Below are 23,000 nucleotides of genomic sequence, written 5' to 3'. Positions count from 1 at the left end.
AGCACATGTTCATTCGACAGACTGACCAGATCAGACGTATGCATACCTGTTGAGATAATTGGTCAATTTAAACCTCTTAATTATTCTATTTATAATTGATAAAATCACCCAACTCAGAAGTGGGTTACTTCTGAAGATATGCACAAGATCTCAGTAAACATCATCTCTTCCTGGTGGTTATGCTGGTGTGTTTGCTCCCTTCAAAAATTGTAGAATATAAAATTTACTATTAAAAATACACCTTGAATAGTTTTTGGTAAAATCTAAAGCACATATGAGAAACTATCTTGGAAATGTGTTGTGTATTTTACATATTTTTCTCCAAAGGCATAAATATCTGTGCCTGTGTACTCATAAGTGTTTATCCTCTTACAAAAAAAAACAATGATCTTGCTTGGCAACCTAGTTTGCAGAAATGCAAGTAACCCTGTCAGCATTATATGCTGGCCTCAGGAGCAAACTCTACAGTTCAAACATCCTTCAAGGCAGCATAGGTTAATCTTGGGTATGGAAGAATCAGCAAATCAGTAAAGAATCAGCCAAGGATTAAAGTTTATACAAACCTGGAGCTTAACCATGCTGGTCAGCCTGAAAAAAAGACTCTATTAAATATGCTTGACTCTCAACAGGAAGGTCATGGGTTTAACTGCCAGAATTGATGATTGTTCAGTTCTTGCTGTCTAGGATTGGATAAAAATTTTAAGTTTATTTGGGTGCATGAAACAAAATTCCACACTCTGGTGATGAAGGAGTGTGTGTTGGGCTGGTGGGAGAGTGGTGGTTAGAGTGGGGAATGCTGTTACTGGCAGTCAAAATACTCCCTTAATTGCCAATGATCCAAAACTGGCAGTCAAAATATGTTGACTTTATCAGCCAGTTGCATCTTACCTAATTTTTCTGATTGATAGACAATACCTTTTCTCAATGAACTATATGAGAGATATAAGAAATTCAAGTCAATTTTACATACATAAAATCAATCCACGCAGGAGCTGCACAACAATCAGTTAATAGGTTATTGACAAAAAATTTCTTTTCTCAGATAAATGGTAAGCATGAAATAACAGCTAAATCCTAAATGAATGTTGTAATTGTTTCAGTTTTGAAATAACAAGACTAGATGTGTATGATATATTCAAAATTGATAATCTGGACAGGTACAAGCTTTTTCAAGCCTGTATTGGAATGGTGATAAAATATGGTGGCACTGCAGTCAGCTTTTAAAGATTTGAAAAATAGCGTTCTGCTTTGTGACAGCTATTATGAAATCCATTACTTGGGATCACCCAAGTCTATTGCTCAAGCTGTGAACTAACATTAACTCCTTATTTACCTCAATTTAGAAATTAATCTAAAAAATTAAACAAGACCAAACTATTTCCATATGGTTTTAGACAAATGTTTATATTTCCTCACAGTTATTTTCTCTCACTGGAGCAAAATCATAAACTTTCTCACTGTTGTTTCTAATAAACATATCTAATGCAAAAATCTTTTGAAGATTTTAATATCCTGAATCCTACACAGCAAATTATTTAATAAAAATGCTGAAAGAAATCAAGAAGTGGTTCAATATTCATGACATTTCCAGTGCAGTCCATTGAACTTATGAACATGCTAAACTGCTTGGATAAAAAGTTATGAGTAAGTTGCTTTTCAAGTTTAGTCTACGTTGTTTTATAATCTGAAAGTCACTACCAAACTCTGTACACTTGTTAAAGCTATTTTCAGTTTAGTTTAACGGAACTAACAAGCAAGAACTGAAGTGATCTGCAGCCTGCTGCACAGCATTTCCTGTATGATACAAGTGAGTGGTAACTTTGTCATCTCAACAAGCTTCCTTCTCTCCCCACAAACTACACAGCCGTTAGCTTACCTCACACTTTGGGTCAAACTGAAACAACTGCTGGGCAAGATAATCAACTGCAAGAATACCCACCTTATAATGATTCATTGCAATAAAATCATATTTGAAGTAATGAAACTAATCCCTTAATCACCAATGTAATTGAGCTATTTAACAGTAATGTAACACCATGAAACACTCATGCAACTACACAAAAGGAGCCCTTATAAAAACTTGTGCCAATCTTTTAAAGTCATTATGTGACAAGGAAGATAATTCTAGAAATGTTGAGCTTACCATAATTCACAGCAGTTTCAAGGGGATCAAATTAGAATCTATATATGAAGCAAAAATCTGATGTAGGTTCCACAATAAAACCAGAAAGAAAAGTGACTGAAACCATTAAATCTATGTTACCCAGTGATGACCTGGTTCACTTGCTGACCAATGGATCAGAAAATTAGAGGTCTGAGTCAGAGTGAATTTGCAGTGAATTACTTAGGAAGCTGCTATACAGTTGGGAATACCATTTCTGACATGAAACTAATGTCACATTATTGCTTCTACTTAATCACGTGGATGCTTCAGAGTGTATGAAATTATCTATGAGGAACAGGGTACATTTGACATTTAGGCCAAAGTTCCAACTCAAATTATTTCTAAAAACAGATCATTCGTCTGCTAGCTGCTTGCTGAGTTCTGGGAGTGAATAATCAAAATAGGATACAAGGGATTCTGGTTTCACAGGCATGTGGTTAGTTCAACTGCCCTCTGAAGTGACCAAGCAGGTTACCCAATTTACAATAGAACAGGATAGATAACCCAGCTTCACCTGAAGCACTAAATCTGGACATAACACACATGAAAGCCCTCCAAGTAAGATCAGAGGTCAGGTGTTTAAAGTGGAAGAGATGTCTCATAGATGAGGCAACGACTTCATACATTTACCTTCTCCTCAAATCATGAAGCTACAATGTAGGAGCATGTAATGAAGCACAAGCGGCATCCGGATCTAAGCTCCGCCATTCATTAGGATCATGGCTTTCTTGGCACCTTAGCACCCTTACTCCAGTACCTCCACATCCTTTGATGTTTTTAATATAAGAAATCCATAATCTCTGCTTTGAATTAACTCATTAACTCAGCTCCCACAGCGTTTAGGAGCAGACAATTCAAAAGATTCACCTCTCTCTTTGAAGAGAATTCTTATTTCAGTCCTAAATGCAGTATCCTCTTACTGTGGCTGCTGGTCCTTCTCTTCAATCAGGGGAAGCATCTTCCTTCCATCCATCCAACCAACCTGTTGAGCTCTGCATGAAGTTTCAGTTTTCAACTGCTCATGCTTCAAAACACTAAAGATTACATGCAGTCTACATAACTGCCCTCATACAGCAGAACTGCTATCCCAAGAACTAGCCTAGTGAATCATCAATTAAGTACATTTTTTTTTACACAAGGAGACAGAATCTACACCCAATATTCCCAAGTGCCTGAATACCAAGGTTGAACTTGTACTTTGTATTTTCCTAAGTCGCCAGGATGCAAAAGTGTTTGTGTTTCTGTACATTTACCTTTTGCTTTTACTTACTTTCTTCAGCGTTTCTCGCTTTTAATTTAGGACACAAAACAATCCAATTATCTCAAATTCTCATTTGATAAGACTGACTGCTCAATGTATGTCTATGATTAGTAGATTTACAGTTCATTGTTTACTAGTCAGCTAGATGCAGAGTCTTAATATGTATTTTCTCACACATCGCAATGGTATTAGGATTGGTAGGTTAACTGTAAGTTGTCCCCAGAGTGTAGATGAGTGGGAGAGTCGGGGATGGGGGAGGGGAGTTGATGGAAATATGGAAGAATGAAGCATTGCAGGATTAATGTAAATGCATAGTTGCTAACTGGTGTGGACAGCAGCCTGAAGGTTCTTCACTGCACTGGATGACTCTTAACAGTTAAAAAATATTTGAATGTGTCATAAAGGAGACCTGACACATTAAAAATCAGAGACTAAATACCTCATTGGTTTTAACTGTTACGGTTAATGGATGCAAGAGTTCCACAGGACAGCAGATATATTTTTTCTTGATGGGATCATTGGCAATGTTGTCAAATATTTGCTGTCTGTAACTACCCCTGAACTAAAAAGACACACAGTATTCCAGATGCTTTAAATAGTAGGACATTGACATGCTTGCTTCTCCACTCAAATCCTCCGATGAAAACCAAAATAGCATTTGCTTTCTTAATTGCTTGCACTTGAAATACTTGCTTTTCATAACTGGTAAACCAGAACATCCAATTGTCTTTGTACATGAACAATTCCAATAATACACTGTCTTATTTTATCCATCCACTGGAATGGATAACTTCACATTCGCTCACCGTATCACATTTCAACTTCTAAAAATGCCTTTATCCTCAAGAAATAACAGGGTGTGGCGACCCACTTGCTAGCACACTCAAACCGGCTCACAATTAGCCAGCACGCAGGCACAAAGGCCAGGTCCGCAACAAAGGCAAAAAGCCTGCGGGGGTTTGTGAGTACATGTCTCTTGGACCATCCGCGCCGGGGGAGGGCGGGATGAGGGAGGCTTTAAAGCAAGGCTGTGAAGTTCGAATAAAATATTCTTTGATTGCAGTTTACCGACTCCGTGTCGTTATTTTAGCACTGCGTGTAGCACACCGCTACAATTGGTGACCCCGACGGTCCAAATGATTTTTGGACTGGAGATGACCGACGCTGCATTTGTTCATGCGGTTTCGTTGAAACTGCCAAGCTTCTGGACGCTACGACCTCACCTATGGTTCCAGCAAGCAGAAGCCCAATTCCACGTTCGGCAGATAACCTCAGAAGACACCCGTTACTACTACGTGGTGAGCTCCCTCGACCAGGACACTGCGGCCCAGGTTGCGGAGTTCATACAGTCTCCCCCGGAGGACGGCAAGTACACGGAATTCAAAGCCCTACTCATAAGGACTTTCGGACTCTCACGCCGCGAGCGGGCTGCCCGTTTACTGCACCTGGATGGCTTGGGAGACAGGCCTCCATCAGCTTTAATGAATGAGATGTTGTCTCTGGCTGACGGACACACACCCTGCCTCATGTTTGAGCAGGCATTCCTAGAGCAGCTGCCCGAGGACATACGCCTGCTGCTGTCCGATGCGGATTTCAGTGACCCCCCGGAAGGTGGCAGCCCGGGCGGAATTGCTGTGGAACGCCAAGAAGGTGAGTGGGGCATCCATCGCGCAGATCACCCGGCCACGCTCCCAGCAGCAAACCAGTCCAGGCCCGGCCGCAGAGCCTGCTAGCCCCAGAGGCAGGGATGGGGAGCCCAACGAACAATGGTGTTTCTACCACCAGCAGTGGGGCGCAGAAGCCCGCCGCTGTCGCCTGCCCTGCAAGTTCCCGGGAAATGTCAGGGCCAGCCGCCACTGATGGCTACGGCGGCTGGCCTTCGGGATAGCCTCCTGTATGTGTGGGACCAGTGATTGGGACGCCGTTTTTTGGTCGACACCGGTGCCGAGATCAGCGTCTTACCTCCGACGAGTTACGACACCCGCAGCAGGGCACCGGGTCCCCCCCGAGGGCCGTGAACGGCAGCACAGTAAGGACCTATGGCACCCGTCAGGTGCAGCTACAGTTCGGCTCCAGCCAGTTCACGTGGGACTTCAAACTGGCCGCCGTAGCCCAACCGCTTCTGGGTGCGGATTTTTTGTGGTCTCACAGCCTACTGGTCGACCTGCCCAGGAAGAGACTGGTCCACGCCGAGACCTTTCAGAAGTTCTCCCTGGGTGCAGCCCAGTTGCCAGCCCCTCACCTCAGCTCCATCATGCTGTCCGACAACGACTTCACCAGGGTCCTGGCGGATTTCCCATTGGTTCTGGCACCGCAGTTCACGGCAGCCATGCTCCGACACGGCGTACAGCACCACATCCGGACCCAGGGACCACCCCTCCATGCCCGTGCTCGGCGGCTTCCCCAGGACAAGCTCCGACTGGCGAAGGAGGAGTTCAAGAGGATGGAGGAATTGGGGATCATCCAGCGGTCCGACAGCCCATGGGCCTCCCCCCTGCACATGGTGCCCAAAGCAACAGGGGGCTGGAGACCATGTAGCGACTACCGCAGGCTGAACGAGGCTACCACACCGGACTGCTATCCTGTGCCGCAAATTCAGGACTTTGCAGCAAACCTGCACGGTGCACGGATTTTCTCCAAGGTAGACCTCGTCCGAGGATACCATCAAATCCCGATGCATCCGGACGACGTCCCCAAAACGGCTCTCATCACCCTGTTCGGCCTTTTCGAGTTCCTCCGCATGCCGTTCGGCCTGAAGAATGCCTCACAGACGTTCCAGCGGTTAATGGACGCGGTGGGACGCGACCTGGACTTCGCATTCATCTATTTGGACGACATCCTCATAGCCAGCAGCAGTTGTCAGGAGCATCTGTCCCACCTCTGTCAACTCTATGCCCGGCTGAGTGACTACGGTCTAACAATCAACCCGGCCAAATGCCAGTTCGGGCTCGACACCATTGACTTCCTGGGCCACAGGATTACTAAAGACGGGGCAACCCCTCTGCCCGCTAAGGTAGATGTGGTCCGCCATTTCCCCCGACCCACCACGGTCAAAGGCCTTCAGGAACTCGTAGGTATGGTCAATTTCTACCACCACTTCCTCCCTTCAGCTGCCCAGATCATGCACCCCCTGTTCGCCCTGCTGTCCGGTCCGGGCAAGGACATTACCTGGGACGAGGAGTCCGCCGCCGCTTTCATTCAAACGAAGGAAGCCTTGGCAAACGCCGCAATGCTAGTGCAACCCAGAATGGACGACCCTACCGCCCTCACAGTGGACGCATCTAACATGGCAGTCGGTGGGGTACTGGAGCAGCTCATCGAGGGCCGCTGGCAACCCCTGGCGTTTTTCAGCAAACACCTGAGCTCAAATACAGTGCTTTCGACTGGGAACTGTTGGCGCTATACCTGGCAATCCAGCATTTCAGGTGCTTCTTAGAAGGTAGGCCCTTCACCGCGTTCACGGACCACAAACCGCTTACCTTTACGTTCACGAAGGTGTCCAATCCCTGGTCGTCCCGCCAGCAGCGCCATCTGTCCTACATCTCTGAATACACGACGGATGTCCGGCACGTCTCGGGTAAGGTCAATGTCGTGGCGGATGCGCTGTCTCGCCCTAACATTCACGCCCTTTCCCAAGGGGTAGACTTTGAGGCACTGGCAGAGGCGCAGCAGGCAGACGAGGAGATCCCGTGTTACAGAACCGCAGTCTCCGGTTTGCAGCTCCAGGACCTCCCCGTAGGCCCAGGTGAGAGGACCCTACTCTGTGACGTCACCACCGGCCAACCCCGTCCCGTCGTCCCGGCACCTTGGCGGCGACGTGTTTTCGACTCCATTCATAACTTGGCTCACCCCTCCATCCGGACTACCGTCCGGATGGTCTCCAGCAGGTTTATTTGGCACGGACTCCGCAAGCAGGTCAGTGAATGGGCCAGAACGTGCATGCACTGCCAGATGGCCAAAGTGCAGCGGCACACCAAAGCTCCGCTGCAGCAGTTCCACCCCACCCACCGGCGTTTCGACCACGTTCATGTGGATATCGTGGGCCCCCTGCCAGTGTCGCATGGAGCGCGGCACCTCCTCACTATCGTGGACCGGTTCACAAGATGGCCAGAGGCGGTCCCGCTCACCGACACCACCTCCGAATCTTGCGCCCGGGCACTGATCGCCACCTGGGTGTCCCGCTTTGGTGTACCGGCCCACATTACCTCCGACAGAGGCGCCCAGTTCACCTCCAGCCTGTGGTCAGCTATGGCCAGCCTTTTGGGGACTCAGCTGCACCACACAACTGCCTACCACCCACAGTCGAACGGGCTGGTGGAGTGTTTCCACCGTCACCTAAAGTCGGCTCTCATGGCCCGCCTGCGAGGAGCTAACTGGGCGGACGAGCTTCCCTGGGTCCTACTCGGCATCCGCACGGCGCCCAAAGACGATCTGCACGCCTTGTCGGCCGAGTTGGTGTACGTCGCACCCCTGGTCGTCCCCGGGGAGTTCATACCAGCCTCAAGGAGGCAAGAGAAAGAACCCGCAGCAGTCCTGTGCAGACTACGCGAGGGGCTCGGTGACCCGGCCCCCATACCCACTTTGCAGTATGGGCAGAACCCGACCTGCGTACCCAAAGACCTGCAGAACTGTAAGTTTGTGTTTGTACGAAGGGGTGGGCATCGGCCACCGCTACAACTGCCCAACGAGGGGCCGTTTACGGTGCTCCGGAACAACGGGTCCATGTTCGTGCTGGACGTTGGGGGGAGAGAGGAGGTTTTCACGGTGGACCGACTCAAACCGGCCCACGTGGACCTGGCACAACTGGTCGAGTTTCCCGCTCCGCGGCGCAGAGGCCGACCTCCCAAACAGGGTCCGGCCCAGACTGTGGACATTGGGGGGGGGTGTATCGCCGGTTCTGGGGGGGGGGGGGGGGGTTATGTGGTGACCCACTTGCTAGCGCACTCGAACTGGCTCACAATTAGCCAGCGTGCAGGCACAAAGGCCAGGTCCGCAACAAAGGGAAAAAGCCTGCGTGGGTTTGTGAGTACGTGTCCCTTACAGCATCTGCGCCCGGGGAGGGCGGGATGAGGGAGGCTTTAAAGCAAAGCTGTGAAGTTCGAATAAAATATTCTTTGATTGCAGTTTACCGACTCCGTGTCGTTATTTTAGCGCTCCGTGTAGCACACCGCTACAAGGGAAAATTATTAATCTATTTAATTTCTGCATAAACTCCAAACCAAAAAATAACTATGTTATCAAGTGCATCTAACATGATGTGCTGTAAGGCTCTCACCATCGTTTGGTCTGTACCAATTACAGGCTGAGTTACCAATGAGATGGCAAAGAGGATGATTGGCACAAGAAGTCTTGTGTGGTTCTGAAATAGTTAATAAGCATTTATAGACAATGTAGCTGAACAGTTTGATCCATGGCAAGATTGAGCAAAGGATTAATGTACCACTGCTAGAAAGCTGAATTTCTCAAACTCACATCTGAAGGAAATACTGTGATTAACAGAATCTGAACAAACTAACATCAGGGAGGCTCTGGGATGTCATTATTCCAATTTTCTTTGTGATTTAAATATTCTTTCTGAGTCACAAGTGCACAAAATAATCAACTCAAAGAAAATCTGCTTGAAAATTACTTTGAGATTTCCATTTTGCATTACACTTTATTTCTTTATTACATGAATAAGGAGGCACGAGAACAAAGTTCATACTGACCTATTTACTTGTTTTATATCAAAAACAAAATCTAGAAATTTAAAATAATATTGTTCTAAATTTACTAGAGTCAGAAGTCCAAAGCTGAGTCTTTGTGAAATTTATTTTGATACACAGAGGTGCTCTGGAATAACCCTATACTGGAGTGCTTAAGGATAATGCCTTGTAATGCTTTTAATGGGACTTCTACAGTTTTAAAAGCTATGTTAATTGCCTAATATTGTTGACTTTTGGCAGATATTTGTACGTATCCTTCCTGGAAATGCGATTTTAACAGGCCATTGCCTGACAAAGGACATGTCACGTATATATTCCCTTAGGAGGATGTGCTACTTGAATTGGCATATGCTCAAAACTATCCATGGGACTGCCAGTTGAAAGAGTGGTACATTTGTCATTTGGTATCTCCTTTCTTTAGCTTGGGCTGGTGAGTGTGAAATGATGCACTCCTTGTGCGATTTACACTGGGGTTCTCTCTGTTCTTGGTGGATGGACGTGGTTTTCAGTGTCTCCTGAATGCTCCTCCTCTATTTTGGCTCCAGCACTCTCTAGAACTAGTAGGAATGTTGCAGTTTTCCCAAGTAATTTTGAGAACATCTTTGAAACATTTTCTCTGAATGCCCAGTAATTTTCCCGTGCATGTAGCGCCAAACAAAGTACCTGTTTTGGGTTCAGAGTGTTGAGCACAAGAATGATGTGACTTGCTCAGTAAAGCCAACTGAGTCAATAAGGGAATTAGTGCCAGGGCTTTTGGCCTGTTGAGGATACTTGAAAGTGATTTGTTATTCTCCCAGCGGATCTGGAGGACTGTTTATTGGTAGTATCTTCTCAGTCCCTTTTGATACATGAGGAAGATGGCTCAGATCTCTGAACATACTGAAGACAGGGATCAATGCTTTCTGATTGAACACAAGTTTGGTAATAGGTTTGAGTTTTTGATCTTTAAATCCACTTTTCTTCAGTAAGTATGTTGTAACTGATGGTGAAATTGTTCATCAATATTTAGAAACATAGAAAATAGGTGCAGGAGTAGGCCATTCGGCCCTTCATGGCTGATCATCCAACTCAGAACCCTGTACCTGCTTTCTCTCCATACCCCCTGATCCCCTTAGCCACAAGGGCCATATCTAACTTCCTCTTAAATATAGCCAATGAACCAGCCTCAACTGTTTCCTGTGGCAGAGAATTCCACAGATTCACCACTCTCTGTGTGAAGAAGTTTTTCCTCATCTCGGAGCTAAAAGGCTTCTCCTTTATCCTTAAACTGTGACCCCTCGTTTTGGACTTCCCCAACATCGGAAACAATCTTCCTGCATCTAGCCTGTCCAATCCCTTTAGAATTTTATATGTTTCAATAAGATCCCCCCTCAATCTTCTAAATTCCAGTGAGTATAGACAAATAGACAATAGGTGCAGAAGTAGACCATTTGGCCCTTCTAGCCTGCACCGCCATTTTGAGATCATGGCTGATCAACTACTATCAATACCCGGTTCCTGCCTTGTCCCCATATCCCTTGATTCCCCTATCCATAAGATACCTATCTAGCTCCTTCTTGAGAGCATCCAGAGAATTGGCCTCCGCTACCTTCTGAGGCAGTGCATTCCAGAGCCCCACAACTCTCTGGGAGAAGAAGTTTTTCCTTAAATCTGTCCTAAATGACCTACCCCTTATTCTCAAACCATGCCCTCTGGTACTGGACTCTCCCAGCATCTGGAACATATTTCCTGCCTCTATCTTGTCCAATCCCTTAATAATCTTATATGTTTCAATCAGATCCCCTCTCAATCTCCTTAATTCCAGCATGTAAAAGCCCAGTCTCTCTAACCTCTCTGCGTAAGACAGTCCAGACATCCCAGGAATTAACCTCGTGAATCTACGCTGCACTTCCTCTACAGCCAGGATGTCCTTCCTTAACCCTGGAGACCAAAACTGTACACAATACTCCAGGTGTATCCAAGTCACCCTGAATTCTCCTAACATCCTCATCATATGTCACACTGCCACCCAGCTTAGTATCATCAGCAAATTTGCTGATGTTATTCTCAATGCCTTCATCTAAATTGTTGACGTAAATTGTAAACAGCTGTGGTCGATCCAGTCTTTCTTCATATGAAAGTCCTGCCATCCCAGGAATCAATCTGGTGAACCTTCTCTGTACTCCCTCTATGGCAAGAATGTCTTTCCTCAGATTAGGGGACCAAAACTGCACACAATATTCTAGGTGCGGTCTCACCAAGGCCTTGTACAACTGCAGTAGAACCTCCCTACTCCTGTACTCAAATCCTTTTGCTATGAATGCCAACATACCATTTGTCTTTTTCACTGCCTGTTGTACCTGCATGCCCACCTTCAATGACTGGTGTACAATGACACCCAGGTGTCGTTGCATCTCCCCTTTTCCTAATTGGCCACTGTTCAGATAATAATCTGTTTTCCTGTTCTTGCAACCAAAATGGATAACCTCACATTTATCCACATTAAATTTCATCTGCCATGAATTTTCCCACTCACCTAACCTATCCAAGTCACCCTGCATTCTCTTAGCATCCTCCTCACAGCTAACACCACTGCCCAGCTTTGTGTCATCCGCAAACTTGGAGATGCTGCATTTAATTCCCTCGTCTAAATCATTAATATATATTGTAAACAACTGGGGTCCCAGCACTGAGCCTTGCGGTATCCCAATAGTCACTGCCTGCCATTCTGAAAAGGTCCCGTTTACTCCCACTCTTTGCTTCCTGTCTGCCAACCAATTCTCTATCCACATCAATACCATACCCCCAATACCGTGTGCTTTAAGTTTGCACACGGTATCTTTGTCGATAAATACAACAAGAAATATAACCTACTTTTTCTTGGCCCTTTGTTGCTGGAGAGTGTTGTTGTGTAATGGGGCCAATTTAGTAAAGGACTTCTGTCTTGTGGGTGCATACAAGACCCATCTCCTCATATGTTTCAGTGAATAAAGCTAACAGTGGCTTTGTGCTGAATGCGCACAAAGGAGAACAGTAAATTTCAGAACTGGGGCAACATTCTTTCATGGAGTTTTACAACACAGAAACAGACTCAACACATCTAAGCCCATCAAGTACTTATCTACACCTATACCATTTGCCAGCATTTTGCTCTGGAAGGTCAGTTGATTTAGCTTACTAATAATGCTGTATACTTTATCCATTTTGGCAGGAAGCTTGGAGGGGAGCAGCAGCACTGCAAACAACAATGTCAAGTCAATGGTGTAATCTTACCTAATTCACTGGACTGAGCTCTGTTTTTTACCCACTGGTGAGAATCAAGGCCTCCATGCCACCGTAATGCAAAGGTAAGAGGGGAGAAATTTCTATCGGAACCAAGTTTGAGAAGGGTGTTCAACAGCCCCTCCTAATTGACAAGAATCAAAAGTTTCAGCAAGGCTGAGAAAGACTGTAAATAGTAGATGGTATCTCCTCCTTCTTTTTCTTTAAGTTGCAGAGTAAGGATCATGTCCACAATATGCCTTTATATTTGGTTACGTGTAATGATTTGAGTGATAAGGATACCATTTGTAAGTTTGCAGATAACCCAAAATTGGTGGTGTGGTCAACAGTGAAGGAGTTTATCTAAGGTTATAACAAGACATTGATCTAGTAGGAAAGTTGGCTAAATAATGGAAGATACAATTTTACTCATTAACTGCTAAAGTGATGCAGTTTGGGAAGTTCAACCATGGCAGGACATGCACAGTGAATGAAAAGGCCCTGGGGAGTGTCATAGAACAGAAAGATCAAGGGTTACAAATATATTGTTCCTAGATTGTGAGAAATTGGTGAAAGATGCATGGCACGCCTGCCTTCATTGAATAGGATCTTTAGAGTGGGGATGAAGCTACCTTACTGCTTGTGTTTTTGGGTGTGCTGATGTTTAGCATATTTATAATCACAATCGTCATATTGCCTCAGTATGGTTTAACCACCTACTTTTACTAAAAACAGATTGGTTTTTGATTCAGAAAGTAGTATCAGTACCATTCCAGATGCTTTAAGTCAGATATGTCTGTAGACTGTCACCAGTTTATATACAATCTAATGTAGTCAATATTCTAACTACAGCTGGAAATTTCAAACAAACAAATGATTTTGTCTATCATTTTATTCACAGGATCACTGGCTATAAAGTCAAGGAGTTTGTATTAGAATTGAAACTAATGTCACTCATAGCTCTTTCCTTAGTTCCTTAAGGTGAAGAATTATTAGGTATTTGTGTAGCTGATCATCTTTTAAGTAAGTGATTTAAGATCTGACACTCTAGATGAAAGGAAGAATGCAAGGATACAGAAGGAACTAATGCCGCTGAAACATACGGACCTGTAAAAATCCAGGTTTGATCTGAACACCCCAGTTAAAGATGGTGAAATAAAATAGCTAAAAAGGAATTTTTTTTTCCCTCTACGGATATCCAATAAACACCATTGGTACATATGAAACATGGGAAAAGAAGCAGTAAAATGGCTGATGAATTATGTTAAATCCGACCCTTGGGTAAGATGCTAGCCGTCTGGCATCTAGGAATCATAGCCCAAGCATAGAATTAATGTTTTCTCCAAGTAAGTGAAAGTACAAAAAGCTGTACAAAAATGCAGGCAACTGGACATTTTGATACTAAGTCAAAGGAAGCCAATTTCCCAATGATCAGATTCTTCGCATTGTTTTTTTTCTTCAATTTGTAAGAAATAATCTGCTGTCAATTTATCGGCTTTCCCTAAAATAACTGAACTGTTAGAAGACAAAATAATTGTTCAGTTTATCTGTTACATCTCTGATCAATAAACAGGAGATATTTCTTTTCTCAAGTACCTGCAAAATGCATGAATTGGTAATTGATATGCATTGCATTTCATCAATACAGTACCTGCAATTTTCTTAACTTCTGAAAGTGCATACAGTAGAGATCAAACCTCTTCCCTAGCTTCTCAAAAGGGAACTCTGTTCTTTTCAACGGTATAATTCTCCCCATTTTGAACGCAATTTACCTGAAGAGCTGTTCACCATGTTGGATGCCATGTTGTAAGTAGTGGTCTGAGGGTTCATCATTAAAGAGCTGTTGTTCATTGGTTGGCTGTAGGGAGAGCTAGAGCCCATCATACCACTTTGGTTCATGCCAGTGTATCCAGCTTGCCTGAAAAAAAAGACAGCATACATGGTTGTTTGCATAAACATGACACAGAGAGACCAAGAATGTAAAGCAAGAGACAAATGTACATATCTGACAGCAGCAGCATGCTCCACGATCAGTAACGTGGGGGGAGACTCCAGGGCTTGGAGACAGATGCTGGATTGAAAGCAACAGTGTGGAACACCAAGGAAGAGCAAGGATAAAGAATGAAAAGAGGTCAAATGTTAAGCAACAGCAAGCACAACACTGGAACGGTAATAGTTAAAACAAACCGTATTCCATTAAGCTCACATGTCACTCAATATCATTGCCAATTTTCAGGAACATTTATACCACAGAATTACCAGAACCATTGCAAACGGCATGGGTTTGATTTTTAAAATTCATTTTCTATTTATGTCTCAATATACTGTACTTTAATGATTGTTTGTATATTATAGATGTCCAGGAACATTGAGAACTGATAACTAAGTGTCACCAACACTACATTCAGGCTATCAAAATGAATCAACAGCACTTGCTAATATGGATGACAACTAGTGTAAGCTTTCTTATAGCTTTATTATATACAATAACCATTTACAAAATTATAATCAACACATTTCGTTGGAATCCCTTAAGGACAGTGAAGAATTCTACAAATTTGAAATCAGAATTAATATCAAGAAGGGTTTGTTGTAAAATACTCAACTGTAACCAATGAGCATTTTACCCTGTATTTCTGGAATTTCAAGATGGTGCGACAATTCTAATTTCTGATTCTTCTAGATTACTCGTCAAAGGGTGTGTTGTTCCCTAAAACTCATGCTGTTACCCATTCATAAAATCTATCTCTTTTACTTCCAACAGATTTCAAAGGGAGCAGAAAAGGATTTTAATCTTCTCTTTCAAGTTCCTTTGAAAGAATTGATTCAAGGTACATCATGGAAGGTGTCACTTTACCTCCAACACAGCTTACTATTCTTAAATATTACAAAAATTGTTAAATTATATAAGCTGCTGAAGTGGTGCCAAATGTCACAGACCTCTGAAAGTGCGAAGCTTTATCAGTGAATTATAAGACACAGGAGCAGAATTAGGCCATTCAGCTCACTGAGTCTGCCCCACCATTCCATGGCTGATCCTGGACCCCAGTCAATCCCATACACCTGCCTTCTTGCCATATCCTTTGATGCCCTTACTGATCAGGAAACCATCAATTTCCGTCTTAAATATACGCATAAACTTGGCCTCCACTGCAGTCCATGGCAAAGCATTCCACAGATTTACAACTCTCTGGCTAACAAAATTCCTACTTACCTCTGTTCTAAAGGGTCACCCCTCAATTTTGAGGCTGTGCCCTCTAGTTCTGGATAGCCACACCATAGGATGCCTAACACTTTTTTCTTTGTAATAGCAATGGCACTCACTCCTGCTCCTGAACACTCACTGACCTCTGGCACACTGCTAGTGTCTTCCACAGTGGAATACTGTTGCAAAGTACCCATTAAGTTTATCTGCCAATTTTTTGTCCCCCCATTACTACCTCACCAGCATCATTTTCCAGTGGTCGAATATCAATTCTCACATCCTTTTTACTCTTTATATAACTGAAAAAAACTTTCTGGTATCCTGCTTCATATTATTGGTTAACCTGCCGTCATATTTCATCTTTTCCCTTCTTATAACTTTTCAGTTGCCTTTTGTTGGATTTTAAGCTTCCCAATCATCCAACTTCCCACTCATTTTTGCTACCTTATATGCCTTTCCACTGGCTTTTATGCACTCCTTAACTTCCTTTGTCAGGCATGGTTGCCTATCCCTGCCATTTGAGAACTTCTTCCTCTGTGATGAAACTACTCATGTCCACCAGTACAAGAGATAAACCTGGCCTATGAAAGAAAGAAAATCAATTGGAACCAAATATGCCTCCTGAAAAAAATGTGTGCAGAGGATCGCGAAGGAAAAAACATGGTTTGGTCAAGGTGAGGACCATCAAGTTTAGCGTGGATCCCTTTCAAAATAAAAACTGTCAAGACTCTCTGTTTAAACCACTAATATAAAAAAATGGCAATTGGAAATAATCCTAGCAATTAGAGTTGAAACATTCTGCAATCGACAGATTAAATCCACTTGTATTGAGTCTTCCTACAAAGGAATTAGAATCTTGAACCATTGGTGCTCTTCTGGTGATATTACTCAGTCTAATAAAACCTGAAATTTTATTTATCCCATTGGTCAAATTGACAGCCTAGTAAGCTGTGCTATTTTCTCTTGTTGTTAAAAATGCATCACATTTTATGTTGTTGCCTTTCGATATTGATCTTACAATTTTGTTTCATTAACTGCACTTGTAGAAAAAAGGCCAAGATCTTAGTTACTTTTCTACCACTAAAAAGCTTGTGAATGTGGAGTTATTGGCTAATCATTGAAATCTCTATTTAATTTAGAATGAATCAGACACAAGACAAGGAAAGCCACAGAAATAGAAAGCTCTGAAAGTTTCAGCTCAGAAAAGCTCAAAATTACCTGTTTCTCCTAAATACGCATGTTTTAAGTTGGAGTATAATTTATTCCAAAATATTATTTGCTCAGAAAAATCTATCTAATTTGCATTTGCATGAATCAATCTGTTTCATCTCCCTTTATGGACTGGTTCAAAAAAATATTTCCACTTTGCTGATATATTCAAAATCATTAATGGTTCTGTTAATATAAATAAAGAAAAACTGTCTAATGTTAGTGGCTAGAAAGAGAGTAAACAGTGTTAACAAAATTGCACAAGAACTAAAGTAAAATTTTAAACTATAATTCTTGAAATAATCATGAAAACTGATGCAATAACAACTTTATGAAGAAAATTTGATAAATATTTGAGCAAATATAGAGCTATAATGGAGTATGGGTAGATGTACAGTTCAAATAAAGGAATTTTACAGCTTTTGTTCAGAGAAAGACTTTTTAAATATGAATTAGTTTCATTTTAAGCATGTTGCTTGTGTAATTACATTGTTTTCTCCAATGTAAATAATGAACTACTTCTCTCGTATTAATGATTAAACAAAAAAATTCACATCAAATGCTTAAGAAACTGTGAAGAGATGGTTGCAGATGTCCAAAACAATGGTAATGAAGGAAGATTAGGTTGAATGAACACAGAACTGCGGCTATTCCACTCACTAATTACAAATGATGTTGGGGAAGTGCCACAAGTTCACCATATTTTATAATACTAGAGAAAAACAGAAAAAAGTGAAAGCAATCACAACTGTTGCTCTGTATAATCACTTGAATGCCATTAAGCTATTTAAGGATTTATCTTGCCCAGCATTTACATTATCTCCCTTCAGAGATAATTAAGAAATTCATATTGAAAAGATACAAATAGTTGATGTCAGAATAACTGCTTTCATTATTACCCACTTAGATACTGAGACACAGGGCAGCACAGATCAACTCAGTTCAAGGTAAGATATGGAATCTGTTGTGGAACAGTTAATAGGCAAAGAGACAAGTTCAGGTGAGCAACTTGGTCAACATAAGACAAACTGGACTGAAAAGCCCATTTTAGTGTGAGATGACTTCTGAGAAAGCATCCTCTGCATTTTATTAAACAAAAGTGTAAAACAAATGTAGAAAGGCTACTACATAAAATACGATGCATTTTAACAATGTCAATTTGACTAGTGGGATAAATCAAATTTTAGATTTTATTAGACCGAGGAATATCAGCAGAAGAATACCAATGCTTCAAGCACAGTCCCAGGATACATATGGAAACAAAGTAACTAATGGTCAGCGGCTCTCTGGGACTTGATTTTAACACGGTGGTAGTTAACCAAGATTAACTGTTGCTTTCTATGCCTTTGAGTCAGTCCCAGGCAACAATACACAACAGCTGGATGATGGTGCTACCTGCATGGGATGCTCAAATTACTTACACATTTAGTTTTACTATTATAGCTCACCTTTTTAAAAATAAGTATTCATAAATTAACTTAATAATCAGTGTCAGTAATCTCAGCGCCAACGTAACACATTTTCAGGGGATTAAAGAAAATTTCCATCAAAGAACACAGTTTCCTCACTGAATGGCTATTAAAAAGCAATGCAGGAGAGTTAAATTAGCTGTTTGCAATGTTTTGCAATGGTGTGAGACTGCAGGGTTTAACATACAATCTAGTTTTTCTTCATTTCGGATCTTGGAATTTTAAAACACTCTTAAGATGCAGTAAATCACATAGTAAATAATGGCTCAATTCCAGACCTTTACTTTGGGGAGATTACAATATGAAAGTGAACTATTAGTAGAACTACATTTGCAAATGACTGGTAAGCAATGAATTGTTAAATATAGCTGTGGGGAAGTTTGGCTGCAAGAATTTTTTATTTTGGAAAATTAAACGTTTTCCCCAAGTGAAATTGTTTTCATTAAGATGAACATCAGGAAACAAGTCTAAGAAATTCATCTGCAAACTTTAACACTAGAGTGTATTTACACTTCCAAAAGATATTTTGGCCTGTGACATAAAACTCTTTATATTTAAATAATTCCAATAAAACGTTATTAGGATCTTCCAGGGCAGAGTCTGCCAAACATGAAAGGTGTGAGAAGGTATTGAATAAAAAAATACAAAAGCTAGCTTCAACTTTACTCAGAAAATTTACTCAGAGATAGTGCAACCCAAAGCGCTATCCCATTAACCACGAGCTGATGCAGAGTCTCGACACAAAACGTCAATAATTGCTTTCCTCCCACACATGCTGCAGAGTTCCTCCAGCTTGTTTTATTGCAGGTGAAATTTCCAGTCTTTGACTTTCTCAAGTATACTCCGCTTTAGGGGAGAAGAATGTCTGGCCTAAGGCAAGCAGCCTGTGTTGGGAAACAGTGTGGGAACCAACAACCAAGAAAATGCAGTAAAGTAATAAATGTGATAAACTTCTAACGCTGTTCAAGAAACAGCAGAAAATATTTTGATTGTGTCCATTTTAAGATAAGACCATAAGATGACAGAAGCAGAATTAGGCCACACAGCCCATCAAGTCTGCTCTGCCATTCAATCATGTGTGAGTTTTCAAGAATCAAAATTTATTAATGTTATTTTCAGTACGTAAGTGTAAAGGAGAATGAAATAATTGTTACTCCAAATCCCATGCAGCACAAAAAAAAGTCAAGATAAAGAACACAATAATAAAAACATAATAAATATAAATACATAGGATAGCTTATATACATAGATTGATTTGTTTGCTCATAAAAGTAAACCCCTCCTGCCCTTCCAGGTGAGCAGCCGCTGTCTGTAACAACAGCAAAAAGGAGGAGGACTCTGCAGCCAGGCCAGACAACATTCCAGCCGAATACTCAGGAGTGTGCACACCAGCTCACTTGACATCTTCAACACTTCACTCATCATCATCATCCCTGTACCAATGAACTCTTCCACCTTCAGAACGAATTGACCACCCCCACCCCCACAGTGGCACTGACACCAATCATCATGAAGTACGTTGAATGGCTAGTAATGGCACATATCAAAAACTCCATTCCTGCCACACTGAGCAGTCATCAATATGCTTATCAATAGAAACATTCCATGACAGATGCCATAGTACCTGTCATGCACAGGCCCTGACCCACCTAGAAAACAAGAGCACTTATGTCAGAATGCTGTTTCTGGATTTCAGTTCAGCTTTCAAAAGTATTGTCTCACAGATCTTGGTGAGCAAACTCCTACTCTTTGGTTTAATATACCGCTGTACAACTGGGTGTTGGACTTTCTGATCAACAGACCTCAGATAGTCAGGATGCACAACCGCTCTTCCCTTCCCTCATCCTTAATGTGGGTGCCACCCCTCCCCCCCAGGGCTGTATGCTGAGCCCATTGCTGTACACTCTGCTCACACATGACTGCACGGTCAAACAGCCGAGTTATCACATTGTCAAGTTTGCTGCTGACATGACAGTGGTGGGGTTTATCACCAACAACGATGGGACAGCCTACAGGGATGAGATGGAAGAGCTCAAGGATTGTTCTCAGGCAAATAACCTCTTCCTCAATGTCAACAAAAGGCGTTATCAACTTGAGGAGAACTTGTACCACTCACGCCCCACTTTACATAGGCACCACAGTAGTGGAAACGGACAGTAGTTTCAAACTCCTGGGAGTGCACATCTTGTACAATCTTTCATGGTCCCAGAACACATTCCACACAATTAGGAAAGCTCACCAATGCCTCTACTTTCTGAGGAGGCTGAAGAAAGCTGGACTATGTACATCTATATGTATGTCATTCCACAGATGCACATCCTAACATCCTAACATGCTACATCACTGCATGAACAGAAACTGCACTGCAGTGGACAGGAAGGATCTACAATGGATAGCCAAACTGCTCAATCCCATTGTCCCACCTTCTGCCCGTAACCTTTAAACCCTCATCATTCAAGTACCAATCAACCTGTTCTCATATTCGCCATCCTCTGGCTGAGAAAATTTCTTCTCATCTCAGTTTTAAAGGGATGATCCTTAATTCTGAGACAGTATCCTCATAGTGCTTTCAAAACTTTGGAAAGTGGTAGTTAAGGAGACTGTGGATGCACAGGTCGTCATCTTGCAAAATTCTGAAGATTCCAGAAGAGCTGAATCCCACTATTTGAGAGGGAGAGAGAAAACCAGGAATGATAGAACTGTTAGACTGACATCAGTCATAGGGGAAATGGTCACATTTATTGTTAAGTAATTGGTACAGGACACTTGGAACAAAATGAGTGCTCAAAATCTAACTGGATGAAAAAAAGATTTTGACAAACCTGTTAAAAGTTGCCTATAGGTTTTAACCCGATACATCAGAAGGAAAGAGCAGAACTGAGAATATCAGTGTTTTAGAAAACCTTTGAAAGAGTATCGCCTGAGAAATTTTTGAACAGAAGTCGAGCCCAAAAGAATACACTGATGTGGATTGAGGACATTATATTCAGAGAACACTGCAGCACAGAAACAGGTGCTACACCCATCTGATTTTGCTGAACTGTTATTCTGCATTGGCCCATCAATCTGCAGCTGGATTGGAGCACTTCATACTCTTCCCACCCAGATTTTTATCCAAACTTCTCAAATGTTACAATTGAATCAACATTTCCTCTAATTTGTAATGACCAATGTGCTCAAAAATCCTGTGCTGTGCAATTTCTTCAATAAAAACAGTATAAACAAGCCAGTTCCAAAATCTGCAGGCAAATCATCGCAAACTCCACATTGTCACCAGTATCTGCATTAGAAACTTGAAAGGAGATATAATTTCATACAATCGTGAAATACACTTAACATGTCAAGAAGGTAGAGGGTGACAACCTTTGTGCAACAGTTTAAATTCCTTTGGGCGCTAGTAGCAAAAGACGTGTGCACATACACACCTTATAGGGAATATTGAATCGAACTCGCATTCACCACTTCTGCTGAGAGCTTGTTCCATGCTTGCATCACCCCGATAAAGTTGTTCCCCCTTCAGGTTCTCTTAAAATACTTCACCTTTCACCCTTAACCTGTAGCTCTAGTTTCACCCAATCTCATTGGAAAAAGCCTGCTTCTACTTACCCTATCTATACCCCTCACAATTTTGTATACTTCTATCATTCTATCATTTTCTTACATTTCAGGGAATAAAGTCCTAACCTATTCAACATTGTCCTATAACTCAAGTCCTGGCAACATCTTTATAAATTTTCTCTGTACTCTGACAATTTTATTCATCTTTCCTGCAGGTAGGTGACAAAAACTGCAAATAATACTCCAAGGGACAGAATTCGATTAGATTTGCTTTAGTTGTCACGTTTATCGAACATACAGTGAATTGTGTCAAACCAAATCACCGAGGATTGTGCAGAGCAGTTTGCAAGAGTTGCCACATTTTCTGGCACCAACATAGCAGGCACAGAACTCACTAACTCTAACTGTACATCTTTGAATTGTGGGAGGAAACTAGAGGAAATCGACATGGGTGTAGGGAGAATGAACAAACTCCTTAGAGAGAGTGGTAGGGGTATCATACAGCTGGTGCTGTAATGCATTGTGCTATTGCGCTGGCCCATATAATTTTCAGTTGAGAGTCTATGACTAGTTGGGTAACAAAGACAGTTGTGCTGGGCCCCAGTGCTCACAATTTGAGTCACTGGACGAGGGGATCAAGTATAACCTATCTTACTTTGCTGAGGATGCAAAGGTGTGAGGCAGTGTGGAATGTAAGGAAGTTTTGAGGAGGTATGAACAGACTAAATGAATGAGCAATACATAATATAGGTAGATGTGGACAAATGTTGGTCTGGAAGGCCAGATGTATGGATAACGGATCCACTAGCTAGGATCTCTGGATAAGGCACAGGCATCTCAAAAAAAAAAGATGCTCATTCAAAGCTGAATTCAGAAAAAATTCTTTCAACCAGTGAGCACTGAACCCATTCAAATTCACCTGAGAGATTGTTGTAGATGTTCTGTCATTTTATGAATTTAAGACAGTCATTAATAGATTTTTGTCTCTCAAGGGATCATAAGGATGTGGGATTATTGTTATAAAGTGGCATTAAGGGGGGAAAAAATCAGCCACATTCTTACCAATTGGCAGAGCAGGGGTGTGGGACCAAATAGCTTATTCCTGCTTCGTTTTCCTTATACTTTGTTTACATATTATTCTGTAATTCATAATCTTATTTCATTTGCAGAAAATGCATGTTATGTTAGA

General features: G+C 42.2%; 1 protein-coding gene across 6 annotated transcripts in view; it reads right to left on the bottom strand.

The window, feature by feature from the left end:
* Positions 1-23,000, bottom strand: part of arid1b (AT-rich interactive domain 1B) — a 417,666-nt gene that overhangs the window by 55,896 nt on the left and 338,770 nt on the right. For all 6 annotated transcript variants that reach the window (XM_073051134.1, XM_073051137.1, XM_073051136.1 and 3 more), the window contains one exon: positions 14,143-14,288. In XM_073051134.1, the coding sequence (XP_072907235.1) occupies positions 14,143-14,288 (146 nt within the window). The remainder of the gene's footprint in view (positions 1-14,142; positions 14,289-23,000) is intronic.

This window comes from Hemitrygon akajei, chromosome 7 (assembly GCF_048418815.1).
Source record: "Hemitrygon akajei chromosome 7, sHemAka1.3, whole genome shotgun sequence".
NCBI classification, from domain to species: Eukaryota; Metazoa; Chordata; class Chondrichthyes; order Myliobatiformes; family Dasyatidae; genus Hemitrygon; species Hemitrygon akajei.
Note: the sequence above shows the minus strand (reverse complement) of the source record. Positions and strands in the feature narration are given on the sequence as shown.